Here is a 27085-nt window from a genome sequence, read left to right on the forward strand (position 1 = left end):
ATGGGAAGCTAAAATGAATTTCAGCATATTGAATATATTTACTACAACTTCTTCATATACATAAATCGAAAACATCGCAAGAAATCGATTAGGAATAAAATATTCCATTTTATGCCAGATAGATATAAATAAATTCTTTTCGTTTATATATCATATATTTAATTTTTTTTTTTTTTTACTATTCATTTTCTCTTGCTTTTATTTATTTATTTTTTTTTTTTTTATCATCCCAGTCAAGACTTTAAAATTTCAATGGCAATGACGCTCGATAACAAAAGCTACACAACAGAATATTTTAAATTAATGGAGAAGAATAAAAGAAGTTAAATATAATTGAGAACTTAAAAACAACTATTGATAAATACCTATATGACAACATATCCTAAGCAGGATGTTAAAGTATTTGAGAGAAAAGATAAAAAAAACCTCGAAACTGCAACTGAAGAGAAACGTAAAGAATTCCGATCTTTACTCACTTAACAATTGTTAAAAAAAAATTCAAGTCCAATGAAAATATGTTATATATAAATGAAGCAAACTATGTGTATCAATGTAAATCTCTGTATGTAATGTATGCTAAGTCTAACAAACACACACACACACACGCGCACACTTACACATAAGGAACAAGTGAATGCAGCAAATGGAAAACGTTGCCTACTTTTAAGCGCTGCCTGAGCAAAGCCCCTGCAAAGCTTACTATAAGCAGAGCGTCAATGAAGCCGAGCTGGTACTTGGCAAACAATAACATACACACACACACATACGCACATATATATATATACAATAAGTGTAAATGTCAACTGCTAAACTATAAATTTTCCGAATCTTTTTTTTTTCTTTTTCAAACTATTTTTTCAGGCCAAATGGCATAGATTTAAGAGTTTACAAAGATTTTTAAGTGTCTAGCAAATAATGCAAAATAATCAGAAAACTTAAAATATATATAAATGTATTTATATCGATATATATACATACATATTTGTATATATTATGTGTGTGTGTTGTATTTGTTTTAAACTAATTGTAATAGAAAATTAGTTATTGTTTGTTTTAAATGTTGTTTTTTTTTTTTTTTCTTGTAGCTAAGTATCGTCCGTGTTGTTCTTGTTGTTGTAATTGTTGTCAGTTAAAAACTAAAATAAATGTTTGTTAAATCGAATGACAACAACATCAAAAATAATGAAAACAAGTTTGCTCGATGTCGATGTCTATAGATTTATATACACATATATATATACATACCTTTTTTTTGGTAGTTAGACTAGAATTCTAACTAAACTAACACACATACAAATATACATACATATATATGTATATGTATACTAGATGGAATCTTGAGTAACTTTATAGAGTTGAGTTAGTGTTAGACGATATTAAGCAGTATCTGATGTCGCTTACATACTCAAACAAGCAAACACACACACATATATATATATATATAGCTGTATGTATTGGTGACAATGTTATGTGTATTTGTGTTGTATTTAAAATAAAACCCAAAAACAAAACGAAAACGTCACACAACTTCCCTTGTTTAATGATGAAAAACATAAAGACTAAATACTTGAATTTACAAAATCCTTTCCAACAAAAAAAAAAAAAAAAAAAAAAAAAAAAAAAAAAACTTAAAGCTAATGCTAAAACTAAAAACTAAAGAATTAAAAAATAAAACTATAAATATATATATATATATATATATATATAACAAAAAAAAAAGAAAACAAAAAATTCTAGGTGTTTTACAAAATGTATAAAAAATTAGAAAAGAAACAAAAAAAAAAATTGAGATAAAAGAAATTTTAAGCATAATTTAATTAGCCTAGACTCTGAGAAATATGCTTATCGATGTAAATTTTAGTCAACTATTTTGGCAGTCAATTAATGAAAAACCCACACGCCACAGTCACGCCCCAACGCCCCCACGCACCCCCAAACCACTGACTCAAGTTACAAACTATAAAAGTTCAAGCCCAACAAAGTTCAAAAACTAAAGCGACTCAAAGTAAAGTTAGAGAAATGAAATTTCAATTCATGTTGCTGGATCGTACATAGTTAAGATCTGAAAAGGCTTAGCAATTTGGACCAAACAACAACAGCAACAACAAATATAACTACAACTAGAACACACTCTCTGAATGAAGAAACACTTTGAACAAAATATTTACTGAATATACTAGCAGCATGCCTCACACATATACACACATAACTGCATACTAGATAATACGTATTACTCGTTTCCCAATAATTGTACGGTTAAAACGAAAGCAAATGAATATTTAAAATATATCAACAAAATAGTTAAATGTTACCTACGAAACGAAGGACGGCAATGAAATCGAACACTATGAACCACAACTACCTGTCCACTATTTACAGCACAGCTAGCTCAAGCCCGAGACACTGGCGGACGTATATCGTATATTTTATATCGTATATGGTGTATCAGGTATCGTAAGGCCTATAACGTTAGCGTATATGATATAATGTATATCATTATGCCGTATATCGTATATCTTATGGTTCATAGTACATGATATATTGTATGGTGTACACCGTATATGATATATTGTTTATCATATATCATGTATCGTATACTGTATATGTTATATTATATATCGTATACCGTATATTGTGCGGTTTATGTATATGATATATTGTATATCGTATATCATATATCGTATACTGTATATCTTACATATTTTATATCGTATATCGTATGGCTATTGCCTATATGATGTACTGTGCATTGCATATTTTATATCACATGCAGTGTATCGTATATCGAATATCGTATGATCAATATACCGGGTGTTGAATATCGTAAATTGTATATGATGTGTCAAGTATCTTATATCGTATGTCGTTCAGCGAATATGGTATATAGAAAATTGTGTATCGTATAACGCATATGATATATGGAGTATGACATACGGTATATCGTATAACGTATATAATGTAGCTAGTTCATGACATATACACAGTCTACGGTACATACATATATAAACAACATATGATAGATGATATGTTGGGACTATATCCTACTGTATGACCATATTTCGAATATCGTATATGGCATATATTGAATATCGTATAGGATATATCGCATTTACAGTTTACTAGTGTTGACGGCCGAGGCAACTACTTTATACTTTTTTACGTATCTTACAATTGAAAGCGAGAGCGTTACTAACTTCCAAAACGGTTTCCATGCCACTCAACACACACTAACGCACACACACACACACACACACATCTGCAGAGAAAGCCCCTTTTAAAGAGAGTATATACTAGATATACACATATATCTGACAGTGTAGAATTCAAGTTGATATTAATCCCAAGATAACGACAACAACCACCGATAACGGACCACAGTAGTGCATCAGAGCGCTTTAACCATGATTCATTCATTGTTATCGAGATATCGAGAGACATCAACTGTTGCCAGTGACACAAACGGATACGGCATTTTCGATGGGGCGCCACAATGCCCGATACTTTATAATTTCACTTCTGGCTTCCTCTCCCTCTCTCTCACACACACACACAGATACAAAATAGTGCACTCTTAGAGAAGTATATTTAAGTGCATAGAGACTATATACTAAGTACTATATACATACATACATACTATACTATATAAATATATATATATATGGTATATGTATATACTAAATACTAGCGACCCTCCTGAACTTTCAAACCAAAAGCCTTTAATTAAAACAAAACAAAAACAAAAACAAAGACTACATTTTATTATACAAGAATAAAAAATCGGGGATAACGATGAACCAAAACTTTAATGCAATTTTAAATAGAGTACGAGTATTACGAATACTATTAGTATAGCATACTTCGGCAGGCCGAAGCCTAGATGCTCCCTCTCACTCTCTCTATCTATTATTCAGTCCATCTCACTCACTCTCCTTCAAGGCCCACACACAGACACAAACAGGTAAGAAGTTTTAACCAAAAACAAAAAGAAAAGAGTCCTAGAAAACCTATTCAAAAAAAAAAAAAAAAAAAAAAACATATATATACATAGATATATATGTTCTTTTCGATATATATTTATATATAAATGTATGTCAATGAAAGAAGTCTATATACAGTTATATGTTATATATATGTATACTAAAAGAGATCAGATCATAGTTATTATTTATAAGCAGAAGCCGAAGTTACGTGGAGAGCCCTAAAGAAAACTTAAGAAGTTGTTGAGCAAAATAAATGAATATATATATACATAAATAAATACTAAATGAAAAAAGAAGAAAATTATGAAAATGATATGGAATCAATTATATGGTATACCTATACAAAAGCAAAAGCAGAAGACAAAAGAAAGCAGCAGTAACTGGCGCGAGAAACTAACTGAAACACATTCAAAAACTATTCACGAAACAGAAAAACACACACATACATACATATAGACATATATGAAATAAAAAAGAAAATACTATATTATATAAATAAAAAACAAATACTGCAAATTTCTATGCACAACGTGTTATATAAGTGGCAAATACATACATATATACATACATACATATATTAGCAGGAGCAGCAAAACTTAAGTGTAAAATACTAAAGCAAAAACAAAAAAATACCATACAAATACCAAATATCTATATATATACATATGCATGCATACATACATACAAGTGTGTATGCCAAGTTTTTTTGTCCCCCATTTAAAAAGCAGTGAAAATTGAAATACTGATGACAAAATACTAAAGCAGTTGGAAACTATTTACAAGCGGTATGAGTACAGCACCCACAAAACATTCAAAGAAAAATACCAACAAGAAGAAAAAATACACACACAAAGAAATACAAGTACAACTTGTTAACGAACCCAAAGAATCATTCAAAATGAATCCATAAATTACAATATTTAACATATATATATGTATGTACTATATACATATATTTATGTGTATCTGAGAAATATGAGAAATCTATGTGTACAATGAAATATTTAACTCAAATGCATTAACGACAAAGCAGCAACAATAAACATTTAAGTACTATCATAATATCATATAAATGATATATCTGTATATGAACACTATCAACACAACTGGTATATACCAAACAAATAAATATATATATATTTATTCAAAGAAAAACCCACACAGAATATAATAATACTACTAAAGAAGAAAACTCAAACAAAATACCGAAATTCCAAAACCCAAACAACAAGCATACTAAAAAATAATACAAAATACAAAAAAAAAATAAAAATGAAAAACTTTTTCTGAACTGCATTTAAATGGAAAATCTTGAAATTGAAAATAAAAATAAATAAATAAATAAAAACAAAAAAGAATATCGTATTTAACATTTAAGTTAAGTCCAATATTGAAAATGTTTTGGACAACAGCGAGCACGAGTAAACGAGTACGAATACGAATCCGAACACGAATACGAATATGAATATGAATACGACTATGAGTACCTACCTATGGGTATTGCTCACATAGCAAACGAGTACTCATGCCACTCGCTCACATACACTGACAACACATACAAACACACACTCATACACACACACTCACACATGTATTTTTGTGTAAAAGTTTAAAACATGAAGAGCAGAAAAATATGAACTACTGATTAATATGAAATATATTGAAATAAAATAATTTCCAAACTAATTACAAAGAAAAAGCTTTTGCTCGTTTCATTTGCCTCTTGCTTAAGCTAAAAGCCGTTTTAAAGCTCTCTGCATGTGCTGGATGTCGCGAAATATGCTAAAAGCTCGCTCGAAGAGCTTTGTATGCGTGAGCTTTTAGCCATTTTTCTTCAGTTGCATTGCTGCTGCAACACTTTCGCAGCTTTCTCCCGCGCGCAACATGTTGCGTGTGGCAGCTGTGTTGTATGCTAGAGTTAAGAAGAAGTTGTGAGCGTAAAAAAAATACTAGAATATTTAAAAAAATTTAAAATATGTGTCTAGATGATTATTAATTTAATATGTTTTATTATCATTAAACTTAGTCTATTTAATATTTTTGTATATATTTTTTAAACAATCGATTGCATGCAATTGAAGCACGCGCCATTGCAGCATGTTGCAGCACATGCCGCTGTTGCGTTCGACTGAGCGCCTTCATACAGGCTCGCACATGCTCGCACACGTTCGCAGCGCAGCCGCCTCGAACATCCGCAACTCAGTTGACATTTGCAAGCGCGGCGCAGCAGTCGCTGGCGACGCTCGATTCGGCATTCAGCTCGGACACACCAGCTCTCGGTTCGTTGTGGACGCTAAGTTAATATATCGCAGTTAATAGCAGAGGCAGCGACAGCGGCAGCGGCTGCGGCAGTGACGCAGGCAGCGACAGCGCTAGCCAACAATAAAAGCGAAAGGAAGAGCAACAACAAATGGTCGCTGCTCCTGTGTGTGAGAGGGCACTTTATTTGTTGTTGCATTTGCCATTTACCATTGTTGTTGTTGTTGTTGTTGTTGCCATTTTACGCTAGTTACTGCTGCTGCTGTTGGTGCTGCTGCTGCTGCTGCTGCTGCGTTCGCCGCGCTTTACATTCTCGCTCCATTCGCTTCATTCCGTTCCACTCGCCATTTTGTCGGCAACGTGCCCTGTGGAAGGTGGACGCGAATTTTTTGTGTGTGTGTGTTTTGTGCTTTTTGTTTTGGTTTCATGTGTGTGCGTGTGCCTGTGTGTGTGTGATTTTTTTCTACTGTTTTTGTTGTTGCCATCATTGCTTTAAGTATTTTTAGTGTTCGCGTGCGAAATTCGGTGTCAAAGTGAAACATTCTACGTGAGATGTAAGTTGGAAGAGGCCTTGAAATGTCCTGAAACAGGCCAAACGAGAAACGACAACAAACAAACATAAAAAAGGCAAATAAGAGAAAATCAATGCGCGTGCCGAATGTGTGTGTGTGTGTGTGTGTGTGTGTGTGTGTGTGTGTCAAAGAAAATCCATAAAGCGCGCTGTGAAACTCGTCGCAGTCGAGCTATGCGAATAATTTATAAGATTGAAATTAAAGACACCGAACAGCGCTCTCTCTCACTCTCGCTCACTCACTTTCTCTCACTCTCTCTCTCTCTCTCTCTATGTGTGTGTGTGTGTGAAAGTAACCACAAGAGGCCAAAAGGAAGATAGCGCAAACAATTTCTTGGCAGCTGCCTCAACTGCAAACGAAATGCCGAAATGCTTGGCCTGGCCCCAAAGCCGCCTCGCCCGCATCCGCATTTCGTTCCACTTCTGTTCTGCGCCTCCCTCTATCTCTCTCTCTCTCTCTCTCTCACTCTCTCTTGCTGCAAAAATGTTGTAAACATGCGAGGCCGCTGCCAGAGGCGCTGGCAGCATCATACGGAACAGCTGATTCGCCTTTGGGCCGCATTGCCAAGCGCTATAATATGCACACACACATTCTAACACACACACGTGCATCTAGGCGAAAGCAAAAGCATCAGAGCACTAGCAATAACTTTTCTTAAGTGCCAAACAAACAGCAAGTGAAAAATATTATTAAAAAAAATAAAATTAAAAAAATCACAAAATACGGCAAAAGCAATTACAAATCTCAAACCAAAAATTACAACAATTAAAAATCAATATAAATAACTTACAAAATATATGAGAAGCTACATAAAGCTGGCCCAAATATTGAGTTGAGTAAGTAAGTAGCGAGTCCTGCTGCAGCGAGTGATAGGATAATATCAATATAATCGATCCACAGATTTTGCATAAATTATTATTTCGGTAGGCAAAAAGCTATAAAGATATTGAGAGAGTTTATAGAGAAAACATCCGTTCCTTTCTACATATAACAAGAGAGTTTATAGAACCAACTTACTCGAGATTGTAATTCCAAGATGTAAAGAAACACTTAAAACCCTTATGAAAATCTCTACGAATTGTAGACCAAATTATAGTCTATTTGTTACATATACTTTACTATATAATGTAAATAAGAAATAATAAATAGATAGAAGGTAGAAGAAGTAATTAGTTGGCGAATATTACCCATAACGGTGAGGCTATAGAAATTCTTTCAGAATAGTAGACCCAGTAAGTAAGGGAGCAATATATAGCGAATCAAGTTAGAGAGAGTGAATGCTCTTGAACCCACTTGAGAATCTTTAACAATTTTGGATCTAGTAATGATATTTAATGAAGAAAAAATCACTCGGTACATGTTTAGGTAGCATCCATATAGGTAGAGCTCTCCATATAATGTATTCCAACCGTGGCTTATGTAGTAGGAGGCGTGGCAGACCCCATAAAGTGGAGACAAACTTAATAAGCATGATGAGCTAAGTTAATCTAACCCCGGCTGTACAAAAACAAGGGAATTGAAATGTCTCTAGTATACCATAAGCAGTAGGAGTATGTCGTTTCGTACTTTATGCATAAGAGAGAAGCATAGCATGAATGATATAGCAGCTCCGGCCAAGCTTCAGGGTATGTACGATTCAGGCACTCCCTACTTGAGCAGTCTTACATGTGCTGTAATCAAATATGCATTCATTATTATTTATTCTACTCACATAATCATGGCCTCATGAGGACTTTAGTTTAGCTGAAGCAAAAGAAGATCTAAGAGTAGAGTTTATATACTTACTTTATAGATGACTGTCTATATAGATACATTTACACTTTGGCAATATATTTTTATGCCCATCCAACAGTATTTCTGTCGTATTTTTACTGCACTCAATTTGTATCTAGAATCAAAAGAGAAAAACTCGTAAAGCCTTTAAGGCTTGAAATATAGCTGACATATTACGTATACGCAATGCTGGCAGTCAAGCGAAGCGAACATATTTCATTGGCGTGCACTCCATTTAAGCATCTTTGAGATACTTAGTGCAGTCACTGTGAGCCGCTTAATACACGCAGCGAAAAGCTGTAGCAAGTTCCGAGAGCAAAAAAAAAAAAAAAAAAAGAGAACGAAGAAATTAGACAAAAGTTGAGCTGTATTTGGAATGGATTTTCGTAATTTATTTTTTTTTGTATGTTTTTATGTTTGTGCTCAGGCCTGTCCTGATTTCGTGCAGTGTAAACAGCATGAAGGCCAAACGACAGCTGAGCACAGCCTGTCTCTATGCCAATCAACTTAACTATGTTTAACTTTCTACAGCTCTACTCGCAAAGCAGCAACAGCAACAACAACAACAACCACAACAGCTGAAGGGCCAGCCCACGTAGGAGCTGTGCAGCGCCAGTGAAAGTGGAAGAGGAAGAGGAAGTGGAAGTGGAAGCGACAGTAGCAGTGGCAGTGGCAGTGGCTGAGCCAAGTTCAAAATCAACGCCTGACAATGACAAAGCGCTCCACTGGGCGGCCAGCAGCAGCAGCAGCTGCAGCAGCAGAAGCAGCGGCAGCGACGTGGCGCACGCCAACAGCAGCAGCAGCAGCAGGAGCAACAACTACAATCAATGAGAGCAGCACGAGCTGGCGACGACGCTGCACAACAGCAACAACAACAGGAGCAACAGCAACAGAAATGCGCATTAGGCACTCGACTGCGCTGCCGGCAAGCGGCATATCCTGGCTGCTGTTCGTAATCTGTATGCTGAGCTGCTTGTGCTGCTACACAGGTAATTACCAGCACGCCAAAATGCTTGACACTTGATTAGCATGACATTGCAACTGCAGCTGACACGCCTTACCCCGTTACCCCGTTATCCCGGCAACACTCCAGCCCATCGCCCGCCCCGCCCTCATCCCTCATCTCCCATGCCCTACCTCAGCCAAGTTGCCCAAAGTAGCAAATCAGCAGTTGACAGATCCGCTTCGATTACGTGTTTAAGGGCTTATGTGCTTACGTACTTACGTGCTTACGTTATATTATGCTTGCCGTTGCAATTGGCTCGAGTTGTGCATCGACTGTTATCTTGTTTATCGTTCTGATTTGGTCACACTGGAGTGATTGAATTGAAGTGCTACATCTTGAAATCCTTATGCATACATATCGTTATCGTTGAGTTAAGATGAAGACTTATCGAAGCAGGTTTACTATTTCTATAGTTGATATAGTCATATCTATACGCCTGCTTACTCGCCTTTCAGTCTAGCTTTAGCATAACGAAGCGAGCTCAATAAAAGTGATCGATTTATCGATATTTTTGCATTCGTGTGACATCTTATATGTCTAATCAAGCTACCTATGAATTCCAGCGAATTTTCTATAAGATTATTATTTTCAATTTATCCACAACTATATAAAATACTTAAGTACAGTAGAGTCTCGATAATTCGTACCCCGCAAAATCGAAAATCGCGATAAATCGAAAAAAAATCGATCCGCTTGAAATCATTTCGTTCTCAATAATATGAATTTCTACGTAAATAAAATCCCTTGACCTTTCGAATTATCGGGACTTTACTGTATTTTCATTTCTCTCAAGTATCCATATCGACTTATTGAAATCGATTAAATTGTAGCTAACTTTACTCTACTCTAATAGATAGAGTATCATGGCATATAATAATCAGTCAATAATGCCAGGAATTTGTGTATATGCCTATATCTATAGCTATCAATATAACGATATCAGTTGAATATTATCATCTTATCTTATTAATAAAACGTACCAACGTTAAGGTAATACAAGTTGTCTTATATTCTGCCTCTACTTCTACATATCTATTACACTGCTGTCGATTAGCAAACCGGACGCTGAACTAGCACAGTTATCGACTTATCGAAATCTATACCATCATTGCCAATTGCCAGGGGCAACAACAGTGCGGCTTTCGAGTAGAAACAATTGCTACTTAGCAAAGCCGATAAATACAATAGAGCCAAGTATTTTCGGATGGCCAAGGGTCTTGGCATCGCCGTTATCGCCTCGATTGTGAGGACACGACCTTGATACGCCCATGCCAAGACGAAGAAATAATAATCATAAATAATGACGAAAACAATTGGGCGAGAAATATGAGAGAGGCATGCGAATGGCAAGCGGAAAGTGGATACGGAAAATGTATTTGGGGCACGAGCAGCGGCGCTGGCCGTAGAAGGGGCAGGTGCCCAGTGCCAGTGCCAGTGCCAGGGGCGGGTGCTGTCAGCGAGGGGGGTCGCCGATGGCAGGAAAAACAATTGCGGATAGCCTTGACATTGCACATGCAAAGTCGACTTTGGCTTTCGTTGGCTTTTTCGTGGCCATTCGGTTGCCAAGCACCTGACGCCACCAGCTGGCGATAAGTTGGGCGGTGGGCGTGCCGCACTTCAATTTTGAACACTTGCCCAACAGCGACAATTCAACATTGTATTGCACCACACATCCAAATAAACAATACAAAAATGCACTTCACAATTGAGCTCACACAGAATTATACACTTTTGCCTTTCAGTTAGTTAGTTTGACAACTTTTGTATAAAAGAAAGCGAAAAACTAAAGTATATTTCAGTGAGAGCCAACAATTTGATGGGTATATTGGCGATGATTACAAATTTGGTTTTACTTCAGAGTGAAACAAAACCTAAATTTATATTCAACATTAAAGCTTTTGAAAGTTCATCAAGCAAGAAACTTATTGTATAATTTGCATCAGAATAGAAACTTGTAAACTTTTAGCTATAACTGCAAATGTCTACTACGTAAAAGCTTAAATGCGCTTTTTTGAAGAGCTATGAGTAAAGCAAATATTGCAACTTATTTAATTAATGTATAAAAGTACATATAGAATTTTAAGTTGACTTGATTTAAGCATTGTCTATTAGGGACTTCGACTAGAAAATTTGAAATTATATAGAATGTAAGGTCTATTAAGTAAAGGCCATGACAGTATTAGTGCAAGCTCCTTTACAGCAGAAGCTTTAATACTCTAAAGCAGGATTCAATATACAAGTATCTCGAGCAAAAGCTTTAAGCAACTTTCTTATTGAAAATATATAAAACCTAATCGAGGTCAAAGTTTCATCAGCTGGCTTATTGGCTGACACTGAAATCTTCTCGCTTTTTATGCTTCTTGATAACTTTGAAAAAGCGCATGCTGGCACTTAAGCGGGTATGACATTAAAATATCTTGAATATGAAAGTTTGTTAAGTCTAAAATCGAAACGAAGATCTTAATATTTAGAGTTACACATGCTGTTAAGCTTTAACTTGTTCATTTTATTTAAGCTTAAAGCAGCTTAAAAATCTCCCTTTAACTTCCACTATAAATAAGCCATAATTCACCACCAAGTCATATATTCATAAAAATCTGACAGCTTCTGATGTATGTAGTCTGTGTAGGGTATGCGCAGACCAAAGCGTGCCAAAAAGGGGAAAAGCACGAGCGAACTTTTGCCTCGCTCTTGTTGTTGCTGTGGACGCACATGGCCAAAGTTAGTGGCCAAACTATTTTGGCTGGTGTGGTGTGTGGCATAACGAGTTGTCGTCGCTCCCACGAGGCAGCTCAAGTTCGGTTTTAGTGCTTCCGGCTTTGGCAATTGGCGGAGCTCCTCTCGGATCTCTCACCACGCTTAGCCCGTCAGTCAGTCAGCCGAGCACAATGGCAAGTTTTATTGCTCGGCTCTGCGCAATTGAGTTATGGGACGGGCAGCATTATGGGGCTGTGGATGTCAAGGCAGTGCGATTGATAAGCTCCCTAGCCCCTAGATGGCCAGCTAATTAGTTGGACTTTAGCCAATGTTCAATTACATATTAAAAGCGACGCTCAAGCTATGCTTCAACTGTACACTTAGCAATTCAATTGCCAGACATGTCGGACAGGCCAGGACGGACGACGATAATGCGACGAGCGGAGGCTCAACAATCGGATCGATAGCTCCGACCGGCATCAAATACTAATTACATAGTCAAGCAGTCAAAGGGCCAACACACACACACACACTCTCTCTGTCTCTCTCTCTCTCTCTCTCTCTCACTGTCTCTGTCTTTTGCATTTTTAATGGCACTTGACAACTGAGAAGTGCGTTGATAGACGGACAATCGAAACCCTTAAACGCACGTGCATAAACGCATGCATAATTGAAGCGCTTTGTGTTAGCGAGTGCATTGTTTGCCATTCGACTAATAAATAGGCAATCATCGGACATGCTGACGTCAGGCTAGGAAGGCAATGGAAACCCATGAACTAGTTTTGCTAAAAATAACTAGGTTAGAGCTAAAATGCGAGTGAATATGGAATGAAAGCATTTAGGTATAAGTAGCTATAGCGAGTAGCTGTAGCGAGTGGCTACAGCGAGTAGCTGTATCGAGTAGCTGTAGCTAGTGGCTACAGCGAGTAGCTGTAGCGAGTAGCTGTAGCGAGTAGCTATGGCGAGTAGCTATGGCGAGTAGCTGTAGCGAGTAGCTGTTGCGAGTAACTATAGCGAGACGGTGTAGCGACTATCTATAGCGAGTAACTATAGCTCTACTCGCTATAGCTAGCTTCTTCAGTTAATAAATATAACCTATAGCTCTATAAATATAAGTAGCAAGAGACTTCCAGCCAATAGTCGAATGCAAACAGTAAACAGCTCAGCAAATTGCTCTCGCCAAAGTGAAGCATAACGAGACGCATCCATTTTTCACAAATGTTGAGCTACCCGCTTTGCATCCCGCTTGCATTTCCGCTTTGGCATATTTAGGGTTTTTTGTTTTTGCTTGTGAGTTGGGTTTCTTTTGTATGTGTGTGTGTGTGAGTGTGTAGTTTTTTCCATTTACCTGACGACAGCTCGGCGGGTCGCATGCATCAACGCTCGCCAGCGACACGTTGACAGCGAGGAAGACGTAAGGGCAAAGGTAAAGAGTGGAAAATTTGCATTGCATGCGGCGACAGGCGACAAGCGAAAGGCGACAGGTTGGGCGCACGTTGAGCGTTTCACTAATTGCATTGCACATAACATTCCAAATGGTTTTATAATCTTTGCTTCCGTTAACAATTCATATGCCAGCAACAGCAACAACAATAACAACAACCAGAAGGTTTCCTTACGTGCTCTGGCCAACAGCTATTTTCTCACACACACACACAAAATCTCATTAGAGACGGCCGATGATTACCAGCACACACACACACACACAGCCATACCCACATTCACTCACACACACACACATACACACGCACACTTTGCGGCACTCGGTGTAAGGCACAAGTTGCAAAGTTGATGGCTGCACTCACTCAACGTCGTCGCCCTGACACTGGCTGACACGCCCCCGCCACCCATACAGATTTGCCCAACATTTTGCACTTGCCACTGCCATTGCGTGTGCGTGTGTTGGTGTGTGTATGTGTGTGTGAGCTTACCAGAATTCTAAACATTTATGAACTGTTGCGAAATATAAAAGTTTGCTGGCAACTATTTTGATGGGCCATTGCTTAAATGAGAGTTCGAAAATTGCAGTGGAAATTGAAATTGAAAGCGACATATTTTAGATTGAAACAAAAAGCGTAAAATAATTTAAATTACCTATTGAAAAGCAAACAAATTGAGCTTAAAGTTTAAGCATGAAAAGATTTAATTGAAATTGAAATTGAAATTGAAGTTGAAAGAGATTTTCAAGGGTATATAATAGTTAGGGTAGATATAAACAAAAAGCGTAAAATAATTTAAATTACCTATTGAAAAAGCAAACAAATTGAGCTTAAAGTTTAAGCATGAAAAGATTTAATTGAAATTGAAATTGAAGTTGAAAGAGATTTACAAGGGTATATAATAGTTAGGGTAGATATAAACAAAAAGCGTAAAATAATTTAAATTACCTATTGAAAAAGCAAACAAGTTGAGCTTAAAGTTTAAGCATGAAAAGATTTAATTGAAATTGAAATTGAAGTTGAAAAAGATTTTCAAGGGTATATAATAGTTAGGGTAGATATTGAAATAAGCTTGGGCAAGAAATATGTATGTACAAATCTATGAAAATTGAAGGGCAAGGCAAAAGAGAAGCAAAGAAAAGCAAAAGAAAATGCATATTGCAATTGAAATTGGATTGATATTGAAAGTGTTTGCGGTAGAAAAGAAAAACAGCGACAAATGGAAGCAAAACTAAATTTAGAAACTGAAATTGAACTGGAAATGCAGGCTCAGAGAGTGTGAAAATGTAATTTAATTATATATAATTATAATATACTATATGTATATAGAAATTACAAATGGAATTAATATCCAAGAATTTTAATTGAATGACAGCAAATGCAAAGTAAAGCAATTATTTAATTGCAGCAATTAACCCTAACAAATTGAATTGTTCCATACAAAGCAATGCAAGCAGAAGCAATTTTCAATATCAATTTGATTTGCATTCAATAATCATGCAGAATGCAATCAAATCGATTATTTTGTTGCCTTCATCGATGCCTGCGAGTGGAGCGACATTCCTCTATAGTATATATACATACATATACATGCACATATAAATATATATATATATGTATATCAAATTCTATTTGAAAACTCTTGTAAAAATTGAAAAAGGGAACTCCATATTGTTTATCCATAACAAATTCGATGAACAGCTAAAATTGATTTTCTATGAAAATAGAACAAGGGACTGCGGCTGCAGGCGGTGTTTCAGCTTCGAGGAGGTCACCAGCTAAATGTCATAACAAAAGCTATTTATAAGTGAGCCGCATGGTTGCACATAAACGGCCAACCGTCACCTGCCCAAATGCTACATCGCACCCCTCCCCCCTCTCATCGCCCATTCCATTAGCCACCTCAGCTCGCACCCTCGGCTAATGCCCAGCGCGCTGAGATTGCAAGTCCGAGTACTGTGAAAGGCACGCAAGTCAACGGACATTAAAAAGTAATAAGCATAATTGTGAAATGTCACCATGATGGTGAGGGAGGGGGAGGGGGAGTGGCAGTGGGCGAGGAAGAGAAAACGAACAAAACAGCCATGAGCAAACTGAACAGACAGTGTAAGCACGAGCGAAAGAGACAGAGCGAGAGACAGAGAGACAGAGAGAGAGAGAAGGCGAATTGAATGTAAAGGCGCGTGACGTATACGGCACGTTGGCCCAACTTTGACCCAGAGCAGCTAAATTGTTTGGTCGACAGCTGGCGCAAAAGTCGGGCGCTTGCTTTTAATTATTCAACGATCTCGTAAGGGGTTTAGAGCAGAAGACGCCAACAGCGCGCAGCATAGAAAACATCGAGCAAACAACAACAAAATGCAAAGAAACATGTAAGAAGCAAACGCACAAACAACTGCAGCAAATTGCAGCAGCAGCAGCAGCAGCAGCCGACCAGATGTCGCCTGAATCGGGCCGCTCACGCCGCGCTGCGTTTGCCCTGTGCCAATTGTTCGCCCAGCAGAAGGAGAAGCAAAAGCGCATAAAACAGAAAGAAAAAAGAAGGAATTGAAAGAAAAAGTAACAAAAACAACCATGCATAAGGCTTGAATGGCAAAGCGAAAAATAAAATAAAAAAAGTTTGCGGTGCTTTTGCCGCCGCCGGCGTCGGCACCGACATCGACATCGGCAACGGCAACGGCATCGACATCAGCATCGGCGTCAGCATCGACGTCGGGGTCCGGCGTCCGTTCAGTCGTCCGGAAGTTGCTTACAACTTCGAACCAGGCTTCAAGTGGGCAGCCGCAGCCGAAGCCGCAGTCACTGCAACTGTAACTGTAACTGTAACTAAAACTGCACTCAGCTATGCAACTAACGGTGAAAGTGGCAAGACTGGCGACGCATGGACTATTCAGCTGGGCTCGACCATTGTGAGGGGTGCAAGTGGCGAAGGGAAAAGTGTGTAAGGTCGAGGCCCATACACTGCGCCTACGTCATGAGGCCCAGGCAACACGAACGAACACAAGCTCAACTCAAACATGCGCAAGTTCTATGCTAAAAGCCTTCAGAGTCCGCACAAAAAGCTCATTGCAACGAACCTGCGACAGGCTTGCAACATGTTTGCTGCCGCTCTGCAACTCGAACCAAACTTGATCCCAAACGCACCTGAACGAAGTCCATTCGAACCAATCCAAAACATGAATTCAGAGTCAAAATCTAAGCTGTAGCTTCGAGGGAAAGTCTGGAGTCTAGAGGCGGTGGAGTACAGCAAGTAGAGAGTGAAGAACCAAAGCGAGCTAAGCCTAGAAATGGTAAAGTCTGGAACGGGTAGAGACACTAGAGCGAATGAATCTATAAAGAGATTGCTCAAAGAGTCTAGACCGAGAAGAGTCTAGACCGAGTAGAGTCTATACTGAGTAGAGTCTAGACCGAGTAGAGTCTAGACCGAGTAGAGTCTATACTGAGTAGAGTCTATACTGAGTAGAGTCTAGACCGAGTAGTCTAGACCGAGTAGAGTCTAGACCGAGTAGTCTAGACCAAGTAGAGGCTAGACCAAGTAGAGGCTAGACCGAGTAGGCCGAGTAGAGTCTAGACCGAGTAGAGTCTAGACCGAGTAGAGTCTAGACCGAGTAGAGTCTAGGCTGAGTAGAGTCTAGACTGAGTAGAGTCTAGACCGAGTAGTCTAGACCAAGTAGAGGCTAGACCAAGTAGAGGATAGACCGAGTAGAGAGTCCAAGCCGAGTAGAGTCTAGACCGAGTAGAGTCTAGGCTGAGTAGAGTCTAGACCGAGTAGAGTCTAGAACAAGTAGAGTCTATACCGAGTAGAGTCTAGACTGAGTAGAGTCTAGACCGAGTAGTCTAGACCAGGTAGAGGCTAGACCGAGAGGCTAAGCCGAGTAGGGCCTAGACCGAGTAGAGTCTAGACCGAGTAGAGGCTAGACCTAGTAGAGGCTAGACCTAGTAGAGGCTAGGCTGAGTAGAGTCTAGACCGAGTAGAGGCTAGACCTAGTAGAGGCTAGACCTAGTAGAGGCTAGGCTGAGTAGAGGCTAGACTGAGTAGAGTCTACACCGTGTAGAATCTACACCGAGAAGAGTCTAGACCGCAGAGAGTCTACACGGAGTAGATGCCGAATAGTATAAGTGAGTCTAGAGCAAGTCGAATAAACTGGAGTAGAAACTGATATTAGTTCCTCTGTGTTTTAATAACCAGACTAGTGCATAAATTCATGTATCTAGTATTGACTATGTACGCCTTGATTATTTTTTAGGAGGCTTTATTTAGTCTTCTTCGCTTTCTACTTAAGTACGCTCGTTTTCTGCTTCTTCTGCGTTAGCTATTGACGATTCTCGCACTGCCAACTATCGACAGCCTCGTAGCCATCGATAAGGCTAGGCATCGACAACTGTCAACAGATATAAATCTATCGAATAGTATTGATTCCTTTAAACTCTTATTGACCTACCTCAATTCTTATCCCATCGATGGGCTCGTAAGGCACAGCGCTCAGCTCTTACATACACTTATTACGAGATTCAATTTGTATGGCATTCACATGGAATCAAAGAATGGCAAAAGCCATCGTATTCTGAATTGCTGACTATAAATTATAAATTCCAATTGCTTCAGTCTTACAATAAAGTTTATTAGAAGTACTATTGCATTTACAAATTAATCGCTACCGGAATTCAGATGCCCAAGCCACTGAGCAGTAAAGATCCAAATTGTAGGCATACATTAAAATTTCGAGTATTATATAGTAGGCACAACCTCAAGGAGAATCCAGTGTCAATAAGTGTTCTGCTGCGTTGTTTTGTTCCAATGAATAACATTAGAGACAATCGTTTAGTGTTTAAGCCACAAAAGTTCTACATTATCCACATATTTGAACGCTGAGTGTTCTACTCCAGCCCGGCATACAAAATGGAATTCGGGTTCGCTATATAATGCTTCCAAATTTCAGACTCATCAGCGCTTGTAACTCCGGTCAGCGAGTGGCTATAGCAGCAGCATGTCCTAAAAGAAATAGTGAGATTGGATAAATGAGATAAATGAGTTTAAATAATTATAATCTAAAACCTAGTCAGGAAAAATTGATGTGACCTGACTATTCAAATCAAAAAAAAATTACTATCTAATCAAACTCAATTCGATTCCATTTCCATTCTCTGCGTTGTATAAGTCTTAACAGCTATTTCTCACTACTTAGATACACACTCTGCCCTTCACAGCTTCTTTCTTAACAGCATCCTTGGCTTAGAGCCTTTCCCAAACTACTCCCCAATCAAGAATCATAAAACTTACCTCAAGTTCTCCATTGATGAGGTTGACAAGCCGTAGCTTCCGAGGCTCTTGCACACCGTGCAAGATACTGGACTACAGCATCGTCCGAAATGCTGAAGGCGAGCAAATCCAAATATATATGTATACATATATATCTTCTATAGCCACTCGCTAACAAAATGAAATAATGCTGTTGAGCCATCAAATTAAAGCTAAATCTAGCGATCAGTATGCCCAACAGGCTGCAGCAGGATGTCTCAGAATATATTCCACAGAACCATCTCTACATTGAGAGAATGGGATGGTTAACTCTCAAAACGCTACATCTGCCGCACATGCATATGACAAGGATATAAATGTAACGACTGGCCATGCGCTTCGCCAAGGTGTGCAGCACAGTGTTGGAGATCGTAACCAGATATGTATATAAGGCTTAGATAGTCTGAGTTATCCGCAACTTCGGTCAGCGGAAGATAACAATTGAGCAATGAGATTGACAAGCCGTAACTTCCGAGGCTCTTGCACACCGTGCAAGATACTGGGCTACAGCAATACCCGAGATGCTGAAAGAGAGCAATTTCAAATTAATATATAATCATACGAATCATAGAAATCAAGGTACATACCTGGTATAGCTAATCGCTGATAAAGTAAGTTGAGGGACCCTCAAATTGAAGCCAAATCTCTCCGATTGGATGCACGACAGGCTGCAGCACATCACAGCTCCAGCTTAGCATATCGTAACTGTAGAAGATATCATTGTTATATAGTATATATGCATGTTATATCTGTATATAGACGACGTCGCTTACCAGGTCGGTCGAGCTCAGATTGCAACAACTGCAGCATTTTGAGAGTCAAGCACACTACTCTCTCAATGTAGAGATAGATCTGTGGTTTTTATTCAATCACAGAAAATTTTGACTTCTGATTCGAAAAATTATTGATTGTAGACGATTTTCAATTACAACATTAAATTTGACAACTGCTTCTTTCTAAACGTTTAGTAAATCCGTGATAATATTCTAGAATAGTTGAGCATGGAGTTGACTCAGGCGTAGAGCTATTTTTATTTCGCTTAGTATTTTTCCATTTTTTATATTGATTTCTTTTATCTTTACTAATTTACCGACAAATTCGCAAAATCCAAAGATCTGATGTTATAAATTCACTACTTTCATTACGTTTTTTTTTTTTTTTTTTTTTTTTTTTGATAATTAAATTATTAAATCTTTAACTTGAAATTTTGCATTCATGTCCAAATAATTCCACTTCGAATTTGCACTTATTTGTATTTAGTCACTTAAATTTTTCTTTGACTTTCAATTGATATATATATCATTCATTTCTTAATTTTTTTTCTTTTTATTTATATTTGATTTTAGATTTTTGTATAGTCCAGGCTTTTTACCCAAATTCCGGTTCACTTTTTTGCACTTTTCAATCGTTTTTATTTTTACTTTTTTTTCATCCTTCACATTGATTGACATTCACCTTTTTTTTTTGTATTTTCGATTCCACGTTCTTTTTACTTTTAGTTCTGTTTTCTGGTGTTTTAATTTTCAAATACGCGACCAATAATATTCCGAAGCAATCTGAACGACTTTACTTTACTTTACTTTATACAACTTTCACTTTCTGGGAAGAAAATTAAAAAAAAAATTTAAAAAAAAATTTAAAAAAAAAATTAAATCAAATTTTGTTCCAGCATTTGGTCGAGACCCGCTCACTTACCTGATTTACTTTGATACTTTTACTTAACAACTAATTTCACTTTAAATTTTGCACAACTATAGCCGAAAATTATATACAGTAAAGCTCTACGCTATTCTTTCTGTTTTTACATTTTTTTTTTCCTTTTTAACTTTTTCTTTGTAATTCAACATCAAGAAACAAAAACACAAAAAAAATAAACTTTTAAACACGGTAAAATTTTCAAAAAAAAAAAAAAATTGTCGATGCCTTTTAAATTTTGAAAAACTTATTTTATAATTTTTTCCCGATTATTATTATTTTTTTTTTTTTTTTATGTGCTCTATTTGGAGAGCAGGCACAAACTGAATGCTTTTGAAGCTGACTGGGGGTGCCTTAACTTTTTGACCGAATTTTGCGCCGAAACCTACTTTGATCTGAAAAAAAAAATGTCGATGCCTTTAAAATTCGAAAAAAAATTTAATAAAATTTTTTTTATGTGCTCTACTCGGAGGGCAGGCACAAACTGAATGCTTTTGAAGCCGGCTGGGGTGCCTTAACTTTTTACCGAATTTTGCGCCGAAACCTACTTTGATCAGAAAAAAAAATTGCCGATGCCTTTCAAATTTTGAAAATTTTATTTTATATTTTTTTTCCGAATTTTTTTTTTGATGTGCTCTACTCGGAGAGCAGGGACAAACTGAATGCTTCAAAGGCTGACTGGCGTACCTCAACTTTTTGACCGAATTTTGCGCCGAAACCTACTTTGATCAGAAAAAAAATTGCCGATGCCTTTAAAATTTGGAAAAATTTATTTTATAATTTTTTCCCGATTATTTTTTTGATGTGCTCTACCCGGAGAGCAGGCACAAACTGAATGCTTCTGAGGCTGGCTGGGGGTGCCTTAACATTTTACCGAATTTTGCGCCAAAGGCTACTTTGATCAGAAAAAAAATTTGCAGATGCCTTTAAAATTTGGAAAAATTTATTTTATAATTTTTCCCGATTATTTTTTTGATGTGCTCTACCCGGAGAGCAGGCACAAACTGAATGCTTCTGAGGCTGGCTGGGGGTGCCTTAACATTTTACCGAATTTTGCGCCAAAGGCTACTTTGATCAGAAAAAAAAATTGCCGATGCCTTTAAAATTTGGAAAAATTTATTTTATAATTTTTTCCCGAATTTTGCGCCAAACGCTACTTTGATCAGAAAAAAAAATGGCCGATGCCTTTAAAATTTTGAAAATTTTATTTTATAATTTTTTTTCCGAATTTTTTTTTTGATGTGCTCTACTCGGAGAGCAGGGACAAACTGAATGCTTCAAATGCTGACTGGCGTACCTAAACTTTTTGACCGAATTTTGCGCCGAAACCTACTTTGATCAGAAAAAAAATTGCCGATGCCTTTAAAATTTGGAAAAATTTATTTTATAATTTTTTCCCGATTATATTTTTGATGTGCTCTACCCGGAGAGCAGGCACAAACTGAATGCTTCTGAGGCTGGCTGGGGGTGCCTTAACATTTTACCGAATTTTGCGCCAAAGGCTACTTTGATCAGAAAAAAAAATTTGCCGATGCCTTTAAAATTTGGAAAAATTTATTTTATAATTTTTTCCCGATTATTTTTTTGATGTGCTCTACCCGGAGAGCAGGCACAAACTGAATGCTTCTGAGGCTGGCTGTGGGTGCCTTAACATTTTACCGAATTTTGCGCCAAAGGCTACTTTGATCAGAAAAAAAAATTTGCCGATGCCTTTAAAATTTGGAAAAATTTATTTTACAATTTTTTCCCGATTATTTTTTTGATGTGCTCTACCCGGAGAGCAGGCACAAACTGAATGCTTCTGAGGCTGGCTGTGGGTGCCTTAACTTTTCGGCCGAATTTTGCGTCGAGGCCAACTTGGAGCAATGAAATTGTTGATGCCTGTGAAATAGAGTTGCCAGACTTTCTATCTTAAGTGAAAGCCTGCTTTGACACGTAATAGGTGCTGCCAGACTTCCATTTTGCCAGACTTCAAATATACCACTTTGACCGACAGCGAATATTTTGCAAATAATAATATAGAGGTTTATAAGCAAATCTCTTGTGCTCTTTAGTAAAATTAAACGTTGTGGACAACAGATGTAAGTTACATCTATAAAGGGGATATCTATTAATAGAAATGTTTGATAACACAATATATTGTAGTTCACACAGTAAGCTTGTGATTTCGCTTTCTTCGATCTCTCTCTCTCTCTCTCTCTCTCTCATTCTGTCTGCCTCTTTCTCTCTCTCACACTCTCTCCCTCTTTTCCCAACCCAGACATCCACCTAGAAGTTAATTTTCCACTTCCCCCACTGCCATCCATCAAGAGTCTGCATCAATCAATTCTCATGTTCAATTCTCTAATTGAATACATCTATAATTTATTGAGCTCTTCTTTATTCTTATTTATTTTTCCTTGTTCTCTACTCTGCAGTTGCGCTGGAGGAGGACTGCGTGGACTTTCAGGGCAACAAGGTGAACCACGGCATGCTGTACGTGCCCGGGCCAGGCGTTTGCAGCCTATGCGTTTGCTATCATTCCGAGCCGCTGTGGTGCAAGGCCATCTACTGTGATCCGCCCTACGTAAGCGTTCGATCATCAATTCCATAATATCCAGCTCTAACACTATTTCCATTCACTTTTCCCTGCGACAGTTCTGTAAAAACTTCAGAGTGGGCGAACGCTGTTGCGAATTCGAATGTCTGGATCCGCCGGGCGAGGACAAGCTTTATCAGGTAAGTCAGGCAGACGGCAAGACATTCTTTGAATTATGAAGAAAAAAAGCAAAGCTCTATTAGAGATGTATAGATATATCGTCCTAAGATATATGATATATTGTATGATCTAAGAAATATACCCGAAGATACGAAAGATACTAATATCTTCAGTCTCACTATGAATATAATGGATCAACTATCTAGATATACTATAGATATCCATGCTATGGAACGGAAGATGCTCCTATTATTGAATATTTGATCTTCAGATCTTATATATAGATACACATGACACTTTAGATAGGCCTATACCACAGATATTATATACTTATTGATTCTTATTTTTTTCCGATTGCAGGAACGTATGCGTAAGCGTGCCGAAATTCTGGCCGGTAATAGTACCGCATGTCAGCTACAGGTCGCCCCGTTGGCCGTGTCGACCATAATGCTCGGCTATCTGGGCAACAGCTTTCTCAGCTTATAACTTGAGCAGAAATCGTCTGAGTATATAGCTATAAGTCAGCCAGTCGAAAAGATCTTAAGATATATAGCCGGCAGGTACAATTTTGTTAACTATAAAACGATCCTAACCAAATCCTAAAAGCTAAATAAACAAGAAACCCAAAAATCAATTAATTATTACAATGTAATAAATGAAGATATATGTATATATATATATATATATATATCGAGATATATAGATATATATATATATATATATGAAGAATATAATCTGGAGTAATACAGAACAAACCCGTAGGTTCTCAACTTATATGTATGCCCCTAGTCTTATGTAGGTACAATAATACAAATAATAACAGCATATAACACAGATATATATATATATATATAGGATATATATAGTATATACACAGTATATGACTTGTAAATACGCTGCCTGGCGCTCTATACACCAGAAATCGGATCAAAAACTTGTTGATTAGTGTTTAACTAAATGAATCAAAGATGATATTTAGATCTTAAATGAAGATATATATATACATAAATATATATATAAATGTGCCCCTTTTTAATATTAAATGATAAAAAAAAACACTAAATAAATAAATGATCGCAATGACTCCTCGTAATACTCATTATAAAACGCGCCCCAGTTCAAACACCTAGTGAAACTTTCAACACTATCTAGTCATTTTTTTTCAAGCATAGACTTTAAGATACTTTCAAATGCAATTTAAGAACGTTAGTAATTTACACATATCATGAGATACGCATACACACTCACACCCACACACGTCTAGTATATATATATAGTATATATATATACCTAAAATTCTTAAATATTTTGCATTGGTGCTAATTTTATTGTAGGCTAAACATGATCCACACCAGCACACCTACATGAACATACACGCACACTCATTCAACATACATGCCCAAGCAATACAATATCCACAAATAACCTAGTCATGATCCATACCCAATTCACATACGATCCGTTGACATTACATATACAATACATAAATATATGATCCACGAATAGTTTCCATATGAACCACTCACAACGTACATTCGACTCGAATGTGATCCACATTTTATTCATAAAGGCATATATGCGATCTACATACTCAAAATCCACAAACTCAAGATCCACAAACTCAAAATCCACAAAATCAAGATCCACAAACTCAAGATCCGCAAACTCAAAATCCATTTGATTAAGATTCACAAATATAATGTCCTCAACTTGAAGATCCACAAGCTCAAGATCCACAAACTCAAAATACACACTCCTAGCCCACACACTCAAGATCCAAACACGTAAATTCTTCTCCCATGCACACTCGCTAAATTTTTTTGATTCTAAATCAACAGCCATATCACTGGCCTAACAAGCATCCAAAAGAAAACTCTTATGTAGTACACATAGAAGTATATATATAAACTACAATAAAAACCCAAAGTTAACCCAAAACTGTACTTTCATTTACAGTAATAAACCATAAAAATTAATCAAAAGTATTTGAGAGATAAAAAGCAAAAAAAAAAAAACCTAAAAACCACTTGAATTTCCGTTTCATTTTTGTATAGATTTTAAGTACTTTTAAAACGCTCTGTAAAAAAAAAATCCCTTTTGAAATAATAGAAGTTCAATTAATTTCTAGACCAGGACCAGAGACAGTCTTATAAAACACTTAACAGAAATCAATAAAAAATAGAAGATATATTTATCATATATATATATATATATATGTATATATATATATAGATGATATACTAAGCAGTACGGCTGTGACATTTTGATTTTGGTTCTGCTTCACACAACTGTAAATAATAAACAATTATATATGTATATCGCGGATATATATATATGGTATATAAATCAAACAAATCAAAGCAAATCTATAGAAATTTCAATATTTACTAGCTAGAGTTATATGTGGAAGGTTCAGCTGTAAGGGAAAGCCTTCTATATGAATAGGAAACCTAAAATAAAATGCATTTACGGACATTTCGTATATCAAAGTAAGCCAGCAACAGAAGTCTATAAGCTCCGATTCGATTATAATATAAAACTCAGTAAGGGGTTTTTCAATCTAAAGAAAATTATTGTAATTCTATTCTACAAAATTTTTAATTCAAGTGATCTTCTAGCATCTGGTCTGGACATATGCATTAAAATATTAGATTCTAATCTCTAGTCTATTGGGTAGGCAAGGAGAGAAAAGTAGGGAAGAGTGGAGAATAGAGTAGAGAAGAGGAAAGTTAGAAGAAAAGAAGAGAAGGGATAAAGAAAAAATTAAAGTAAAAGGACGGCAGAAGAGAGAAATGAGAAGAATAAACTGAAGAAATGAAGATCAGAAAAGGAGAAGAGAAGACGAGAAGAGAGAAAAGAGACAACAAGTGAAGAAGGATCAGGGAGATAAAGAGAATGAGAGAGAGACGAGCATTTAAAATAAGCGAAAATAGATGAAGAAAGAAGGGAGAATAGAAAACAAAAAACTGACCAGACGAGAGGAGAACGAAGACAAGAAAAGAAGATAAGAGAGGAATGACAGAAGAGATGAAGAGAAGAGAAAACTCAGAAGGAAAATTAAAAAGTGAGATCAAATTTCACAATCCCAATTCCCGCATTGCTAAAATATGGATAAATGGACAGACCGACAGCCAGATGGATATAGCATAAAACCAATATACTCTCATTTCACACTGCGTGAAGGAGTATTACAAAAACATGCTAAAGTATTCCGAGTGAATGATAATTAAAGTCTACTTAAGACCCACAGATGTATATCGAAAATATCTCTACTGCAGGCTTACGAGAAAGAAATCAACAAAAAAACAAAATCGAAAGCAGAAACAATAAACAATGATCTAAACTGAATGTACAATTCGAATGCCACAATATCTGACCAATATGCGAACGTATATATGTAGTATATAGTATATACGTATAGATATATATGCATATATATTATGTATCTATATATATATACATGCATAAGTACACATATATGTATATATAGTATATATATATATGTATAATACATTTATGCATAAATTATATAAAATCGAAAATCGAAAAAAAATTATGCCTAAACTTAAGCTAAAAAAATCTGACAAATTTTAAGAGAAATCATTCATAACTTAATAACAACTTTGCAACAGCAATAATGCAATAATGCGCTTAAGAAAAATACCAA

At 36.7% G+C, this 27085-nt stretch overlaps 1 protein-coding gene and 1 long non-coding RNA gene across 22 annotated transcripts; one reads left to right on the top strand and one right to left on the bottom strand.

The window, feature by feature from the left end:
• Positions 1–6193: 6193 nt before the first annotated feature.
• Positions 6194–26770, top strand: LOC6585882. 9 transcript variants are annotated; one of them, XM_032733109.2, is made up of 7 exons: positions 6194–6259; positions 6746–6793; positions 7427–7651; positions 9116–9573; positions 23138–23286; positions 23358–23438; positions 23779–26770. In XM_032733109.2, the coding sequence occupies exons 4-7, from the start codon at positions 9294–9296 to the stop codon at positions 23902–23904; spliced, it is 636 nt and encodes a 211-aa protein (XP_032589000.1). In that variant the 5' UTR covers positions 6194–6259; positions 6746–6793; positions 7427–7651; positions 9116–9293; the 3' UTR covers positions 23905–26770. The 9 variants fall into 9 exon arrangements, with proteins under 9 accessions (XP_032589000.1, XP_032588998.1, XP_032589004.1 ...); XM_032733107.2 differs by having other exon boundaries at positions 6746–7651; XM_032733113.2 differs by lacking the exon at positions 7427–7651.
• On the bottom strand, positions 18328–22477 carry LOC26528545. 13 transcript variants are annotated; one of them, XR_006358031.1, is made up of 6 exons: positions 22459–22477; positions 20721–21115; positions 19799–20624; positions 19613–19730; positions 19008–19549; positions 18328–18719 (listed from the first exon to the last, which is right to left on the bottom strand). It is a non-coding gene; the product is annotated as an uncharacterized LOC26528545 (long non-coding RNA). The 13 variants fall into 13 exon arrangements; XR_006358029.1 differs by lacking the exon at positions 22459–22477 and adding an exon at positions 22380–22447; XR_006358037.1 differs by lacking the exon at positions 22459–22477 and adding an exon at positions 22402–22430 and having other exon boundaries at positions 20721–20856.
• Positions 26771–27085: the final 315 nt, after the last annotated feature.

The sequence above is a fragment of the Drosophila mojavensis genome, unplaced genomic scaffold (genome assembly GCF_018153725.1).
Source record: "Drosophila mojavensis isolate 15081-1352.22 unplaced genomic scaffold, ASM1815372v1 contig_136, whole genome shotgun sequence".
In the NCBI taxonomy this organism is placed as follows: Eukaryota; Metazoa; Arthropoda; class Insecta; order Diptera; family Drosophilidae; genus Drosophila; species Drosophila mojavensis.

Bases quoted from the DNA above. Each gene is read 5' to 3' on its own strand.
- LOC6585882 (XM_032733107.2), top strand. From the start codon at position 9,294: ATGACAAAGCGCTCCACTGGGCGGCCAGCAGCAGCAGCAGCTGCAGCA. The intron at 9,574-23,137 runs GTAATTACCAGC...TCTACTCTGCAG, and splicing joins CTGCTTGTGCTGCTACACAG to TTGCGCTGGAGGAGGACTGC. The intron at 23,287-23,357 runs GTAAGCGTTCGA...TCCCTGCGACAG, and splicing joins TCTACTGTGATCCGCCCTAC to TTCTGTAAAAACTTCAGAGT.